Raw genomic sequence first — 18,125 nt, 5'->3', positions numbered from 1 at the left:
GGCTTGGATCCCCAGTAGGGGGCGTGCAGGAGGCAGCTAATTGATGTTTCACTCTCACATTGATGTTTCACATCGATGTTTCTCTTTCCCTCTCCCTTCTTCTCTCTCAAAATCAATTAAAAAACAAAACTTAATAAATTTTAAAAGATTGAAATCATAGATTCAGGTACTCTGGATTAGGACATGGCAGGTAGTATACTTAATTCTTTTTTACAATTATTACCTTAGAAGTTTTTAACCTTTTCAAATATAACAACCCTTTTTTAACATAAAAATCTTAACAAACACCCACATGATAATAGTTGTATTTTGAAAGAATACATAAGCACATATAAAATAGTAACAATAGCTAATATTTGATGAGTTCTTATGCCAGCCACTGTTTTAAGCACTTTACGTATAAAGACTCAACTAATCTTCTCAATAACCCAATAAGGTAGGTACTGTTTTTTCCAGTTACTGATGAGGAACTGAGACATAGATGGACTAAGTAACTTGCTCCAGTGACAAAAGCATTATATGAACCCAGACAATTTTACTCCAGGGCTTTCAGCCTTAATCCCTAAATGATTCTTTTTCTCTAGTGTATGCTTTTCAGGCCTCTTATAATATGGCTACAGATGCCCAGGGGTTTGTAGCTCAGTGGATAGAAACTGATGCACTATCTTATTTAGTCTTTCTAATAGCCCATGAGGTAAGTACAATGAATAAATAGGCCCAGAGGGTTGAGACATAAAGGGGATATGAATAGATAGAGCCAGAATTTGAACCCAGGTCATTTGTTTCATATTTTATAGTTTCTACTATACCTTATGTTGCATCTGCAAAGGGTAACAAGAAATAAACTGGAGCATAGGAGGAAGATAGGCTAGTCTTTGCCTGTGAGCCAGCATAGGTTCCAAACTTTACTGGCCTATAGCTAGCTCAAGTGTTGGCATGCACAAGTAGAGACATCTGTACTTTCAGGTCACAGTCCATGGAATGACCACATGGCACCAAGGCTTTTGGAAACTAGGCATCATCCAGCAGGCTAAGCCATCTGGGTTGGGGCTTCATGACTGGACCCTGCTCATGCTTTACCCTATCGTATGAGACAACTCACTTGTTTCTTAATGTGTGGTTATAGTGCCTACTCTGTAAAATGGGGACTAGCAAGATGGTTTAATTGAGCTTGGTAAATTAAGAAAACTCATGAACCACTGTAGAGTAAGACTCTTGGTATTTCTGTGCTTGTACTTAGAAATAATTTTAGTTATATAATGTTGGCTAATCTGCAAAGATTTTTTAAAAAGTACTCTGAAGGGAGTGAGGACACACATCTGCTGCAGTGGTTTTCAGCAAGTGCTTTTTTTTTTAAAGCTGTGGAATCCTTTTTTCAAACAGTATCTTAAGGAAACACTATATGTGGAAAACACAGCCTTGAGAGGCTGTTCTGCTTGATACAGGGTTGGGTAACCCTGACCCATCTGCATCCTCCTCAGGAACCTCTATAGGACTATATTAGAAAGTCACTGTTGTGTCTGTCATTCATGAGTTAATCCTTAACAGGAAGTGTGGCTGTAGCTTAATGGGGCTAGTGTATAAGGAACATGCACGGTCTTCTTATTTTACTGCCATATCCTGTAAACATTATTCTAAACTTAACTAGTAAGGGGAGATGCTAACATTATGGCATACTGAGAAACTTAAATCCATGGCTTTAGAAAATTGGCAAAGAAAATCTGTAATGTTCTGCTTTGTGCTGCTGTCATTAATGATCGATACTGGTTTTAAAATTTTTATTAAATTGTATTCAATGAATATTGTTACTGCTTTAATTAAAATTCTAATTTGGGGAGAAGAAAAATTTCCCAAGATGCCTGTACACAATGGCATCTCCTATCTTTTTTCAAGATTATCAGAAGTTGGAGCCATTTGCTTTGGAGGCAGTATAATACAAGGGAGTCAGATGAATGTGACTCTGTTGGCCAGCTCTCCCATTTCCTATTGGGTTGTGCAGATTATGTAAGAATGTATGGCAAAATGTTTTGTAAACTCTAAAGCTAATGTTAGTGACTATTACTCTCACTCCTTAGAGAAAAAACTCAAGACAAAAATGTCTTCAGGTACTATTTTATGTGGAAAAGGAATATAATTTTATTTTTATTGAGGACAGTTTCACATAAAATACACTATTTTAACCATTTTACGTATATAATTCAGTGGCTTTTAGTATAGCCACAGTGTTGTGCAACTATTGCCACTATTTAGTTCTAGAACATTTTCATTATCCCAAAAGGAAACGCCATACCCATTAAGCAATCACTCCCATTTCCCCCTCCCACCAGACCCTGGCAACCATGAATCTACTTTCTGTATATTTGCCTCTTCTGGATATTTATATAAATGAAATCATACAATATGTGGCCTTATGTGTCTGGCTTCTTTCATATAGCATAATGTTTTCAAGGTTCATCTGTGTTGCAGTATCTATCAGTATTTCATTTCTTTTTATGGTTGGATAATATTCCATGGGTGGATATACCACATTTTGTTTATCCATTTATCATTTGATGGACATTTGGGTTGTTCCACCTTTTGGCTATTGTGAATAGTGCTACTATAAACATTCATTATAAGTTTTTATTTGAATACCCATTTTCAATTCTTGGGTATACCCTGGAGTAGAATTGCTGGGTCATATGTAACTATGTTTAACTTTTTTAGGAACTGCCAAATGATTTTCCCTAGTAGCTGCAACCTTATATATCCTAACCCACAATGAGTTCCAATTTCTCCACACTTATTTTTCTCTTCTTTTTTTTAAAATTATAGCCATTTTAGTGGCATGAAGTGGTATCTCATTGTAGTTTTGATTTATATTTCCCTAATGACTAATGATGTGGAGCATTAGTTGATGTGCTTATTGGCCATTTGAATATCTTTGCATGGAGGAATGTTTGTTCAGGTTTTTCTTCCACTTTTAATTGACTTTTGTGTCTTTTTGTTGTTGCATTGTAAGAGTTCTTTTTAAATTTTATTTTTCAATTACAGCTGATATTCAATATTATTTTGTATTAGTTTCAGGTATACAGCATAGCGATTAGACAATCATATAGATTACAAAGTGTTTCCACCTATATTTCTAGTACCCACCTGCCACCATACATAGTTATTACAATATTATTGACTGTATTCTCTATGTTGTACTTTTACATCCCAGTGACTATTTTGTAACTACCTATTTGTACTTCTTAATCTCTTCACCTTTTTCACCAAGTCTCCTACCCCTTCCCCCTGTGGCAAGCATCAGTTTGTTCTCTGTGTCTGTGAGTCTGTTTCAATTTTGTTTGTTTGTTTGTTTACTTTGTTCTTTAGATTCCACATATAAGTGAAATCCTATGGTATTTATCTTTCTCTATCTCACTTATTTCACTTAGCATAATACCCTCTAGGTCCATCCATGCTGTCGTAAATGGTAAGATTTCATTCTTTTTTATGGCCAAGTAATATTCCATTGTATATATGTACCACCACTTTTTTATTCACTCATCTGTTGATGGGCACTTGGGTTGCTTCCATATCTTGGCTGTTGTAAATAATGCAATAAACATAAGGGTGCATATATTCTTTCGAATTAGTGCTTTGGTTTTCTTTGGATATATACCCAGAAGTGGAGTCTCTGGCTCATAAGGCAGTTCTGTTTTTAATTTTTTAAGGAATCTTCTACTGTTTTCCATAGTGGCTGCACCATTTTGCAATTTCACCAACAGTGCATGAGGGTTTACTTTCTGTAAGAGCTTTTTACATAGTCTGTATACTAGACCATTATTAGATATATGATTTACAAATATTTCTCTCGTTTTGAGTTGCTTTCTCACTTATTTTCTTTTTTTTTAATATATCTTTATTGATTTCAGAGAGAGGAAAGGAGGGGGGGAGAGAGAGAGAGATAGAAACATCAGTGATGAGAGAGTCATTGATCGGCCGCCTCCTGCACGCCCCTGACTGGGGATCGAACCCGCAACCCGGGCATGTGCCCTGACCCAGAATCAAACCCCGGTTGCCCAGATCCTAGGTCAACGCTCAACTGCTGAGCCACGCCTGGCCGGGCTCTCACTTTCTTGATAGTGTCCTTTGATGCATAAACATCTATCAGTTTGATGAAGTCCAATTTATTTTATTTTTTATTGAATATATTTGATATACAGCACTGTAAATTTAAGGTGTCAACATTTAACTTGATACTTTTGTATACTGTAATATGATAGCCATTGTAGCTGTATTTAGCACCTCTGTCACATTACTTAACTATCCTTTCCTTTTTTGTTGTTAAATCTTTTGTTAATCCTCACCTGAGAATGTTTTTTCCATTGATTTTTAGAGAGAGAGAGAGAGAAGGAGAAACATTGATGTGACACATCGATTGATTGTCTCCCGCACGCACCCTGGCCAGGGCCAGGGATCAAACCTGCAACCCAGGTACATGTCCTTGACCAGGAATTGAACCCACCACACTTCTGTGCATGGGCCGACACTCTAATCGCTGAGCTACACAGGCCAGGGTTATCCTGTCATTTTAGTGGTTGGAATAATTAAGTTCTAGTCTCTTAGCAAGTTCGATAATTATAGTATAATATTGTTGTCTATATTCTTTATACAGTTGACCCTTGAACAATGCCTCTCAATCCACCACCATCTTGGAATCTCCGTCAGTGTCCTTTTTCTGGTCTTGGGAAAGCTTCCAGTTTCTAACTTTGAGTATGTTAGCTGTGGGTATTTCATAAATGCTGTTCATCATGTTGAGGAAGTTCTGTTCTAGTCCTAGTTTGTTGAGCGTTTTTATCACAAATGGGTATTGGTGCCGCGTCCTCTTCCAACCATGTCGTCTGACAAGGTCCGGATGTGGAGAGGAAGCTTCAAGGAAGGCATCTTCTGGGAAGAGGACGTGGCATATGGGTGGGAATAATTGGCTTAAAGGGAATATCTCTTCTCCTCCTCGGAGGGGGATTTTGGGTCGCAAAATCAATGACTAACCTGGGAATGGTAAACGACGATGTTCTCACTTCTGAAGAAATTCCGATTTACCCAAGTCCAGCCACTACCACATGTGCCGGATGTTTTAACAAATTGTTATTAGAAGTAGCTAGGAAAATTCCCCCTGGTGCCCCCAATGAGGAATTTATGGAAGAACTAGAGAAAGCTGAGTTCATGCAGCCAGCCTATACTCTAGTGCCTCCTCCTATGATTGCAAGATTAGTCGAGGACAAGAAAAAGTCCATCGCCTCTTGCCTACTGTACAAGGACCACCCTGGGTAGCATATAGAATAATTGGCAGATTGTGGCATCCCCCTAAAGGGGTTAATAGTATGAAAAGGCTACCAGATCCTCATCTGCCTTATATAGGTGCTTACAATGAGAATGATACTAGAATAGTTCATGTAAACGGAAGGCGTGTTGTGTAGTGATTTGTCTTTCATGGAACGCTTAGCAAGGCAGGGTCCACGCTGGTGCTTGCTCTCTAAGGAACAAAAGAAAAGCATTCTTAAGCAGTTAATCAATAGCCAGGGCAAAAGGTACCCTTTTCTTAGAAGAAAATGGCAAGAAGAATATAATAGCTAATGAATAGGTCCATAGTTAAAATATAACCACAAGAAGTAGTAACCACAGGCAGATATTATATAAAATATCTGTCTTACAAGTCAGTATATTGCTGCTACAAACAAAGCCACGTCTATCACTTTATAGGTCACTGATTTTTCCTTTCTCCTCTGTCCTAAGAAATAAAAGTTAAGATTGTTCCATTCCGATGAAATCGAAACTTGTATTGATTAACCTATGAATAATATTTCTTGCTTGCTAACCGAAAAAATGTAATCGTAGCCAAAAAAGAAAGTATAAAAAATTGTGTAGAATATCAATAAAGTGGAACAGTGTCACACCACCTCTGAGTCGTGTAGTCTGCTGTCTCCCAACGCCGATGCCTTACCCACCTTCGGGACCCCTGACTCCGCCTTGGCTGGACCGCGGCATGTTGGATTTCCCAAATGCTTTTTCTACATCATTGAAATGATCATATGCATTCCTGGAATAAATCCCACTGTGTTGTGGTGTATAATCCTTTGAAAATGCTGCTGGATTCAGTTTGCTAGTATTTTGTTTAGGATTTTTGCTTCTATAGTAGAAAGGGATTTTGGTCTGTAGTTTTCTTGTCATGTGTTTGTCTTTCTTTGGTAGCAGGGTGATGCTGGTCTCATAGAATGTGTTAGGAAGTGTTACCTTCTTTTCTCATCTCTTCTGAAGAACAGAATTTTGGTGTAGTATAAAAAGTTTTAAAGTGAGAATCAGATGATCTAAAATCTATCTATTTCTAGCATCTCTGCTACTAATTAGCATTACACCTTGGACAAATTACTTCCTCCCTCTTAGCCTTTCTTTCCTCATCCTGATTTCATCTTTAAAGTGAGGGTTTAAGACTAGATGATTGCTAAAGTCTATTTAAGCTTAAAATATGTTTTCATGATTGTTATTCTGTGTAACTCCAGAGGCCCAAATTAAAGCTAAGGAATGAGTTTTAAGAATGTAGATTTCAGCTAAGTATTATAAAGAAATTTTCAACAGTGAGAGCTGTTTCACATGGATTGAACTGTCTTAGAAGGGAATGATCTTCCCATCACAAGCTATTGTTTATTAGGGACTACACAACCTCATCAGGGATGTGTGGAGGGGATTTTTGTGATTTTTATGGACTACTTGGCAGGACTTAGTTTCAGCTCTAAAATCTGTTTCTTATTAAGTAACTAGGAGAAGTGAAGGCCTGTCTTGTTCTTAGAGGACAAAGCTGACCTGTCTAGAGACAGAGGATGAGGTTTTGTTCTTATTTTGTTTTTGTTCTGATGACAAATGTTATGCATGCTTGTTATAAAAATTTTAAACAATATGTACGTGACATAGAAATCAAAAGTGCCACCCGGCCGGCATGGCTCAGCAGTTGAGCATTGACCTATGATCCAGGAGATTGTGGTTCAATGCCTGGTCAGGGCACATGCCCCGGTTGCGGGGCTTGATCCCCAGTGAGGGGCATGCAGGAGGCAGCCAATCAGTGACTCATCATTGATGTTTCTATCTCTCTCTCCCTCTCCCTTCCTCTCTCTGAAATCAATAAAGATATATTTTTAAAAAGAAACAAATCAGAAGTGCCCAGAGGGAACCACTATTAACAGTTTGTTATACTTGCGTATTTTCCTATTCATATGTTAATATTTATAAATTTTTAGATGTTTGTGACATCTATTAGATTCTGCAACATTTTCTATCTCTCAGATATCTATCCATATTAGTATGCATGCCATCCTCTTAAACTAGTAATGCATAATACTCTTTTAAATAGATTTTTTAAAAATATTGACTCCTGTTGATAGACATATTAACACTTTATCACTGTTACAACAATGATTTAGTAAACTTTTTGCATGTATAATCTGCACAGCTTGGCAAGCATTTCCATAGGATGAATTTCTAGAAATGGAATTATTATGTCAGGAAATATACATATTTTAATTACTAGTGGATCTTGTTTAATTCCCCTCTGAAAAAGTTATGGCAGTTAACAATTCCACCAAAAGAGATTAACAGTGCTGTTAATCCAGTGTTAAAGAGAGAATAGGGAATCATCAGTATTTTTAGTTTTTGTCAATCTGACAGGGTGAAACTATCTACTTTATTAAATATTTCTTTAATTAGCAAGGTTGAGCATGTTTTCATACTGATGATTTGGCTGCTGCTGTCAGTTGTCTGTTCATATTGTTGATTAGTTTATATATCTGATATTTCAATTTTTATCAGGGTTATATATATTATAGTTTAAAAGTCAAATAATACTGCGAGACTTAAAAAGCAAAACACACCAGTTCTCCATCTTAACTGTATCCATCCCTGATTCTTACTTCAGTGGCAGCCACTTTCAGCTTTTTATTGTTTTCTGATACTTACCTCTGTATTTTTAAATAACATGAGTATAGTGAATATATATATAACTTTACTTTTAAATATTATGTATTGACTTCCTATTATGGAAGGTGATAATTATACTGTTATACCTATACCCCTCACATATACACTTTTCCTCCTACCAAGTTTTATTTATTTATTTTTAAATTTATTTATTTTTTTTAGGAAGGGAGAGGGAGAGAGAGAAACATCAGTCGGCTGCCTCTTGCATGCCCCCACTGAGGATCAACCCCACAGCCTGGGCACATGCCCTGACTGGACACTGAACCTGTGAGCTCTTGGTGCATGGGACAATGCTCAACCAACTGAGCCAATCTGCCGCCTCCCAGTTTTTAGTTGACTAAAATATTCCTTATTTTCATTATTATGACATGTAAATATTTTTCACAGCCAAGCTGTGTAATGTGTTTGGTGACATTTCCTTTTCTTGCTTAAAATTCTTTTGGAATGTTTCTTATTGATTTATAAGAGCTCTTTGTATGTTAGGAATAAGCCTTTTGACATACATGCTGTATCTTTCTCTAGATTGCCATCTGATTTTATTGATATAATTGGTACAGACATTTTTACAGACTAGATTTATGAGCTGTCCTGTGGGCTGATGATTTTATTATTTGCTGTTCTATTTGGATGACCCATCTTGTTATTTCTGTTTTCCCATCCTTGTGCATCTAAATTTGTTCTCCTGGCCTAGAGATATTTTAGATACTTGCTGTAGCCACCAGTTTTACAATTATTGGGGATTCCTCACCCTCAGCTCTTCTCTAGGTTATAAAGGTGGGTTTTGAAGAAGAGAAGTGAGCAGAAACATAGTTGGGACATTGCTGAGGTATGAAATTCACTATTACAGAAACATAGTTAATAGCACTAGCTCCCATTTATTGAGTGCTTTGTAATGTGCCAGATATTTTGCTGTGAGGTACGCAGTATTATCTTTGCCATTGTATGGATCAAGAAACTGAAGCTCAAAGGAATTAACTGAGGTCCTCTCAACCAATGATTAGCAGAGTCAGGATTCATACCCAGTTCATTCGACTCCCGAGTGCTCTCCCCACTCTTCCATGATGTCTATGTATTTGTTCAATTAGCAGATATTCTTTGATTCTTTATAGTGCTGTCACATGGTTCATCCCTTTGTCCAGCATATACTACCCGCCCATTAATCATTTAGTAGCCATCTTGGTTATCAGATAAAGATCTGATTATGGAAGTAAAATTATGAAGGAAATAAAAATAGGTAAATAAGATAAAGATTTGATAGACGATTATATTAAGGGGTTTTGTTCAATAAAGGATACTGTAGGCAAAGTTAATTGATAACAGAATGGGAGATTAGTAATGATTAAAACTGACAATAGATTAATATCTAGACTATACATAGTAACTCCTACAATCACACTACTTAGAACAGCACACAATTTAAAATTTATGAATTATTTCTAGAATTTTCCATTTAATATTTTTGGACCAAGGTTGACCATAGGTAACTGAAGCTGCAGATGAGGGGGAACTACTGTACTGAGTGAAAAAGTAGCAAACAGAAAGATATACAATACAGTGCCAATTACTAAATTTAAAATACATGCACACAAAAAATACAGTTTGTAAGGACAGATACAAAGAAAAATATACATCTTAAACACATTAGAATGTCTTTGGGGTGAGGAATGGAAATAAAAAGAATGAAAACAAAATAACTCCCCAGAGAATGTTGTGTAAAGGAGAGGCACTGGGATTGTTGAGTAGTAGAAAAGGTTTGAAATGATCTATTCAGAGCTTTCTCCCAAAAAGTTTCTTATGACACACCAAGAAATGATGGAATTAATTGATAAGGCTGTTTCTCTCAAACTGAATGAAATTTTCATTAATCTAACTGCTATTGGGTGCAAGAGATCTTACTGTTCTTCATTAGTGCTGGTTGGCGTCCCAGCCTTTCAGTGTGCACCAAGACCACCAAGTGGAAAAACACTAGCTCTGTTCTCTGAGACCAGGTTCCTCTATAGGGAGACTCTTAACATTTGGGCCAGATGATTCTTTATTTTTATGGGGCATTATCCTGTTCACTTGTAGGATGTTTAGCAGTATCTCTGGCCTCTACCCACTAGATGCTAGTAGTATCCCTCCTCAAATTGTGACAACCAGAAGTGTCTCCAGACATTGCCAAATGTCCTCTGGGCAGGAAATTCACCCCTGATGAGAAACACTGTCCTAGACTCAAGGACCTAGGTGAGCATAGATGTTGCCATCTATCAGACTGGTTATGAGCAAGTATGTCCACCTACTGGTTTCACTGTGAAAAGTATCAAACTTCTCTCTGTAACAAGAGGTCAAATCCAACCTTCAGATTAAAAGAAAAACTTAATCTAACTGCTATTGGGTGCGAGAGATCTTACTGTCTTCTGTATTTAAATTTTAGGAAGTGTTCTTTTGAATAAAAGTAATAATACCTTGGACTGCTTATAATTTCAGTTTGTTGGTTTTTTAGAGAGAGAGAGACATAGTTGTGACAGAGAAACATAGATCGGTTGCCTCCTGTACGCCTCTTGACTGGCGATTGAACCCGCAACCTTTTGGTATATGGGAAGACACTCCAACCATCGGAACCACACTGGCCAGGGCCAATTTGTGTTTTTTTTTGTTTGTTTTGTTTTTAATTTTATTTTTGTTAAAAATATTACAGATGTCCCTTTTTCTCCCCAATGACCACCCACTCCACCCTGTCTCACCCCCCTCCCCAGTCCCTGTCCCTACCATTGTCCGTGTCCTTGGGTTGTGCATATGTGATTTTTTTTTTTTTAATTTATCTGCTATCATTGGAACCTCACAACAGCTTTATAAGATGGTCAGGATGGGATTTATCTCCATTTTTCAGATTAGTAGATCAAAGTGCAGAATCCTGAAGTGATTTGCTAGGGGCACATGACTATTACATTGGAGAGCTGGACATAAAACCAAAATCTGATTACTGGTTAAGTGCTCTTTTCATAGAGCCACTCAACCATTTTTTGAGGTTTCTTAAAAGTTTCAGGAAATTATTATCAGTTTCTGTCATGGTCATTTCTGTTTATACCCCCCCACACACACACATTTTTCCTTCTTTGATGACTTTTGCCCAAGTCTTTTCCTTATATTTCAGGCATTTTCACAACCGCCTCCCATTACATCATTTTGCCTTCTCAGGCTTTCCAGGGTTTCTCCAAACTTAGTGCATATGCCAGGGAGGCAGGACTTGGGAGACAGATCTGGATTGGAAACTAGCCAGACCAAACTTGCTTTTTGGCTTCTCTGTACCTCAGTTTTCATCATCTATTCAAAGAGTCTAATATTACTCACTCCTTAGCTCCCTCAGGGATGTTAGGGGAACGAATAAGTTTATGCCTGGAAAAGTATCCTATTTTTAAAGATCTCCAAGGAGAAGCTTTCATCATCTCCATCTGTTACCAAATATAGCATCTTTTCAAACTCCTGTTCCGCTGATCTGCTGTTCCCTCCTGGAATGAATGAGTGGCAAAATCTCCCAGCTGGATAGCTTTAAATTACTATAGATTTTTCTCAGACCAAAACCTTAAGGAGGTTACTAGGATGTGGCTAGAGAATGCTGACTAAAGTGGTAAAGGATTGTAATTCACTTTCTATAAGAAAGAAAAAATGAGCTCCTTACAATATAATAAAAACTGTGATGCAAACATCAGCCTTCTCCAAAGATTCTTGCTTAGTCTCATTTCTCACACCTCCCTCAAATACTAGTTGTACTTTCTCAAGCATACCATGTTCCCTCATCCTGAAACTCTTCATGATGCCTTTCTCCACCTGCACCTACTAGGCCATGGTGACAGTGGTCAAAGGTTGCTTTCTTCAGGAAACCTTCCTTGGTTCCCCCATGTTGAATGAAGTGCTTCCCCTCTTGTTTTCTTGGCCACTAGGGCTTGCTCCATTATAGCACTTATTGTACTGAGTTACAGTTCTTTGTTTCTCCTCGGTTGACCTAAATTCTTGAGGAGGTTTTGTTATTTATCTCTGAATCCCATAGTCCTTAGCATGATGTACAGTAAGTGCTCAGTGTTTGTTAGCTCATAGAATGTCAGAGCTAGAACTTTAGAAAGAAGCTTTATTCGTTTTGGATCTTGGTGCTTCTGTTTTCCATGTTCACTGCCTTGGTCTTCTCCACCTCCCAAGCTTTGTGCTATCCACAGTTTGGTAAGCACATCCTTTGTATTTTTATCTAAATCATTCATGAACATATTGACCAGAGCTATGGAGCATATCCCTGACACCTTCCTCCAGTTGACCTCTGTCCATTTATCAGCACTTTTTTCAAGCTGATTGTTCTGTTAGCTGTGAGTCTCTTACTTTGTTCTACTACCTGGACATGTGGTTTTAATTCATCTTTAATAATCCTTTTCAGCCAAGCATGGTGGGTGATCCCTGTCCACATAACAGGAAGGTATAGAAGTGATGAGAATCTTGCAAGTCAAACATCAGCAGACTGACCAAGGCAGCTGGTGCCAGGGAAGGAAGCCATTTGGGAACTCTTTTTCTGGCTTTTCATGAATTATAGTTTCTGAGATAAAAGAAATCTAAAACAAAGATAGTCCATTTAAATGTGGGCTAGCTCCTATTGTTAGCATCTAACTTGTAGCATTGCAGAGATAAGGGGCATATTGCTTTTCTTACCTTCCAGATTGGAGAAGCTGGGATTGTCCCTCAGTAAATGTTGGCTAAATTATTGAGTCAGTTTCAGGATAGTCTTCACTTCAACTTCATCTTTCCAGATTCAGGAAAAGAAGGATGAATGACTTTTGCTTTCCCCATTCCCCTTACCAAATCCAAACTTCTTTCAGAACCAGCCAGAGTTCTGCCATTTCCAGGCAATCTTCCCTGACAGCTTCTGCCCATATTGCTACATCTCTCCTCTAAACTCCCATGTTAGTACTTGATGCTCTGCATGGCTGCCAATTTATATGTTTATGTCTCATCACCCCATACCCTGAAAGAGAAATTATGGCCAAGGTTTCCCATTGTTTTCTGCCTCCCACAGTTCAGGCACAAGTACTTAAGCAAACTATTGAACCAAATGTGTCTTCATGAAGTGTTGCCACCAGATGGCACCAGAGCCTCTTTCATTGTTTTGAGAATCTTGGGTAACTTTCAGCCATTTATAGCCAAGCTAGCCATTAAAGATGCCTTCCTTAATGAAGAGGCTTCAACTTACTAAGCAAAATGCCAATAAATACTACAGTAGAAACAAAGAAATTAAGCAGGCAAACTTGTAACTTTCCATTTTCTTTTTTTAAATATATTGATTTCAGAGAGAGGAAGGGAGAGGGAGAGAGAGAGAGAAACATCAATCAATGATGAGAGAGTCATTGATCAGCTTTCTCCTGCACGCCCCGTACTGGGTATTGAGCCTGCAACCCGGGCATGTGCCCTGACCGGGAATCAAACCTCGATCTCCTGGATCCTAGGTCAATGCTTAACCGCCGAGCCACGCCAACCTGGCTAATTTTCCATTTTCACATGGTAGACTATTGTGTTCACTCAGTCCCTCTGCCCTGCCTCTTGTGCAGGCCCTGGGCTGTCACCCCAGCAGCTACTTTCTAGACCCTGAACAGAATCTAGCTTTCAAGCCTTCCTAATGGAGAGTGCCTTCATACCTGAAAGTGGCCTCAAATCCTTGGTTTGTGGTTTTAGGTCATTTATTTTTCCTGCAAAGGACAAATTAAACATTACAATGAAATTCTATAGCCCCACCAGTTTTAAAAAATTGATTTGAGAGAAAGAGAAACATCGGTTTGTTGTTGTACTTACTTATGCATCCATTGTTTAACTCTTTATGTGCTCTGACCAGAGACTGAACCTGCAACTTTGGTGTATTGGGTCGACACTCTAACCAACTGAGCTACCAGGCCAGGGCCTAACCCCCCCCCCCCCCACTTTTAATATGTTGATTATTTTGGTTGCCTCATTGAAGTCTTTGCTCCCTTATATATATGGCTTTATGCAGTTTTGATCATGTGAAGCCATAATAAGAATTCTCATTTACTGAACGCTTACTATAAATTATGTACTGTCCTTGTTTTATATATATTACTTCTACTTAAATGTAAGAGCTGATGTGTTGAATATATTTGTTATATTACTTATATTGAATGCTTACCTTGTTAGGAACTGTTCAAAGAGCTTTTCATGCATTAACTTACTTAACCCGTACAACCTTATGAGAATAGATACGTTAACCCCATTTTACAGTTCAGAAAACTGAGGCTTATCAGGGTTAAGTGACTTGCCTAAGATAACACAGTAAACAGCTGTATTAGGATTCATATATAGATCTCTTTAAATTCATATCTAAAATCTCTGGTCATTTCACTGTATTGTATCATTTGACTTCATTCATGTATTCTTTAATGGTTTTTCCTTGGACTTCTAGAAAGTGTCTTAAGATTAATAGAATCATTAAAATTTGGTTTGATTTATGTTTTTCTCCTGCTGCTAGACTGTTAGTTCCTCCAGGTCAGTGACTAGAGGTCATATTTATTTCTGCATTCCTCTTTCCATTAAATGCAAAGTAAATATTTGATGGATGAATGAATGCATTTTTTGTTACAGAACAGTTTTCCACTGGCACTAGCAGAGCCAAACACTAGACAGCGAGAATTGTGGTGGAGAAATATTGGGTATTTTATTATGAATGGCGCCACCCAGGAAAATGGGAAGCTAATACTAAAAAACCTGAACTCCCCAGTGGCATGTAGGCTACAGATTATATAAAGGCAAAATCACAAGACACCAGGATTAGGGGTTCGCCAGTTGTGCTGAGAGCAGACTGGTTAGAGGTGAGGTAAGGGTAATAAATCATTTCTTCAGATTTTTTTTTTTTTTTAAATATATCTTTATTGAGTTCAGAGAGAGGAAAGGAGAGGGAGAGAGAGAGAGATAGAAACAGCAATGATGAGAGAGTCAGACTGGCTGCCTTCTGCATGCCCCTGACTGGGGATCGAGCCTGCAACCCGGGCATGTGCCTTGACCGGGAATTGGACCCCGATCGCCTGGATCCTAGGTGGATGCTCAACTGCTGAGCCAGGCCTGGCCGGGCCATTTCTTCAGCTCTTGAGCTTGGTTCTAATGTCTTTTTCTTTGACCCTCTGTTTGGTCTGGGAAAGTAGCCAGGGGCCATTCCACCTTATGGCTCAGGAACTGAAACATACCTTAGGTCAAGATGTTATCTTTAGCCTGCCAGAGGTCCATGTGACTGTTAGGTTCTGGCTACTGTCTTCTGTTGCCTCGGGGGTTGCTGATTATCTGGGGAAAGCCTGGGTCTCTGAGGGGTGTATATATAGAGAAGGGATATGATTTCTAGAGCTATGACTTAAAACTAAATTTAATCAATGTTATAAGGACTCTTGGCTTTACTCTCCCAGGAAGCCTAAGATATAAGGCTGCTTAATAGAGCCTTAGCATGTTAGATCTTGAAATGGTTTGGAAAATCAAGTCAAACTCTTCCTTCAAGGAGGAAGGACCTCCTTGGGGTGACCCAATGAATTGGAGGTATAACAGAACTTAGAATCCAGGTCTACTGAGCCATCTTGCTCAAAGAGCTTATTCCTGTCCCTAAATTAATTCTTCCATCCCTTTCCCCCTTCCCCCTTCCCTTTCTCTTTCTCTTCCTCTTCCTTTTTCTTTCCCCCATTCTCCCTTTCATGATGAGTTGAATAGCTTTATGCCCTTAAAATTTCAAGCCTGAAAGTTACAAAACGGCAAGATTTTTCATTCCTTTCACACTGATGCCCAGACTTACTCTCAATTATGTCTTTGTTCAAGCCAGAATAGAATCCAGGAAGAAAGCCTTCATTAAGTGCTGATTGCCCTTTTTTTTTTACACACCTGTTACCAGAGACAAGTGACATGTAGTGAAAGCTGAGTGGTTGGGAGAGAGAATTAGGAGGCATTGGGGAGCAAAAACTGGTAATTAGTCCAAACTTCTGACTTAGAATTGTTTTATACATTTGGAACTCTTCAGCTAAGTCTGAGGTAGAGATCTGAAGAAGGGAAAAGTGAAACAGACACTCTTTAAAACAGTAATGTGCCTCCCTCTTTGCGTTCTAGTCTTGTTTTTCTCTTATTTATATGTTTATTGAGGATCTTTCATGTGCCAGACAGTTTTCTAGCACAGGAAGCAGATGAATACGGCCTAGTGACTGTTCTCAAGGGACTTGCATTCATTCAGGTAGAGAATCCAGTCTCATACTCTAGGTAAGCACTGTAATGAAGTTAGAAAAGAAAATGCTTTTGGAGCACTGGTAACTTGACGCATTCTTCCTAGAAAGGAGATGAAGGCTTCATATATCTTGGATGTGATGTTATCAGACAGAAGGGGAGGTAGGGAGGATGTTTTAGCCTGAGGGGGACAGCCTGACTAAAAAGCAGGGGAGTGGTAGATGATCCTTGGAATAGTAGTTGGGGCCATAGTGTGAGGGATTTGACTGCCTAAGGAGTTGGATCTTATATGCAGGGGACCATTAGAGGGTTTTAAGCAGGGGAATAACATGCTCAAGACTATTTTAGCAATGCCACTCCAGTGCTCCTGGGAAGGTAGATTGGAGGGGGAGGCACTGAACACAGGGAAGCTTAACAAGGAAGTCGTCGTAGTCAGCCAGGCAAGGGACAGCAAGGACTCAGATGGAAAGGAGAGGATATATACAATAAACACTTGGGTGAAGGGATGAAAGGGAAGTGTCAAGCATGGTCCCAGGTTTCCAACTTAGATCCCTAGGAGGTGCCTTTGTCCACAATTGGAAATGTAGGAGAGGATCAGACTGAAATGGAACATATAAGATGCACTCTGGACTTGTGGGTAGGGCTGCAGAGGGAGCTGGCTAGAGCTGAAGTGCTTGTGTTTGTGTTTCAGATGGTGACCCTCTTTCAGATGTGGGTTGTTCCCCTCTATTTCACAGTGAAGCTGCACTGGTGGAGGTTCCTAGTGATCTGGATCTTCTTCTCTGCTGTCACAGCCTTTGTCACCTTCCGAGCCACTCGAAAACCACTAGTGCAGACAACCCCAAGGTGAGAATTTAGGTAGTAGGAAGAGCTAGGTTTCCTGAAGCTAACAGGTTGGGATGCATGGGAGGGGGGTGGGTTTAGACTGAAAAAATTGCAGTTTTTATCTGCCACATTTACTTGGCACTGGACCCCACCAAAACGAGTTGTTTGGGAGACCTACCCCCCATTCAGATAAAAAAACACACACAAAATATTTCCCTATAGCTTACCTTATAGCTTATTTCAAGGTCTGTTTACATTAAAAGCAAACAATATAGTAAGCAAATCCTAGTGATCACTGTGGTATCATTTAAAATGTTATTTTCTTCTGTGAACCCTTATCTGATATCTAAGTTAGGTTTTCTGTTACATTCTTTCATAGTGCCCTGTAGTTTTCCTTCCTAGAGCTTATCATAATTTATAACTAAATATTATTTTGAGGGTCTCTCTCCCCCACTAAACTACAACTATGAGATCAGGAACCACATCCATTTTGTCTGTCACTGTATATCCAGGACCTACCACAGGGCCTGGCACATAGTAGCCTACTCTATGCATTTTTGTTGAATGAGTGAATCTCAGCAAATTTGTAGTCTCCCAATAAACAGTACTTCCTTTGGGGGTCACAAAGCACCTCCTATCTGCATAATTCTTTGTATTTTATCCAAATGCATTTCTTATTTGATCCTCCCAACCAGCTTATGAGGTCATTTAATATCTGTATTTAACAGAAAAAGAGACTTTCTCCATTCATTCATTCATTCATTCATTCATTCATTCATTCATTCAGCAAGCACCTGATATATGTCAGGCCCTGTGTTGAGCGCTGGGGATACAGAGCTGGATAAGACATGGTCCCTGCCCTCAAGGAGTGCTCAGTTTAATTGAAGGGATGGGTGAGAAAGCACCTGTTTCAGTGCAGTTGGTAAGTGCTGTGAGAGACGCGTATACAGGTCCAGGAGAGCCTAACAGGAACTGGTCAGCCACAAAGCTGTGGCTGCCTGATCCAGAGTCTTCCAAGTTGCAAGTTGCTCTTTTTCCAGTGCCTCGTATGTTCCACTGTCTTGCAAGCTGTTCTTTGGCTGTCTGAGTCTCAT

General features: G+C 38.9%; 1 protein-coding gene across 6 annotated transcripts in view; it reads left to right on the top strand.

Annotated features, from left to right (window-relative positions):
• The window catches only part of RNF121 (ring finger protein 121), a 74,702-nt gene that overhangs the window by 37,973 nt on the left and 18,604 nt on the right, over window positions 1-18,125 (top strand). For 2 of the 6 annotated variants that reach the window (XM_081155436.1, XM_081155432.1), the window contains one exon: window positions 16,898-17,052. The exons of 2 other annotated variants lie outside the window; for them this stretch is intronic. In XM_081155436.1, coding sequence (XP_081011562.1) covers window positions 16,898-17,052 — 155 coding nt within the window. The remainder of the gene's footprint in view (window positions 1-16,897; window positions 17,053-18,125) is intronic. 2 more of the 6 variants (XM_081155433.1, XM_081155431.1) reach the window with 1 other exon arrangement.

Source organism: Miniopterus schreibersii (assembly GCF_964146895.1).
Source record: "Miniopterus schreibersii genome assembly, chromosome: 12".
Lineage (NCBI taxonomy): Eukaryota > Metazoa > Chordata > Mammalia > Chiroptera > Miniopteridae > Miniopterus > Miniopterus schreibersii.
The sequence above is the reverse complement of the archived record's forward strand: the minus strand, read 5'-3'. Positions and strand labels throughout refer to the sequence as shown.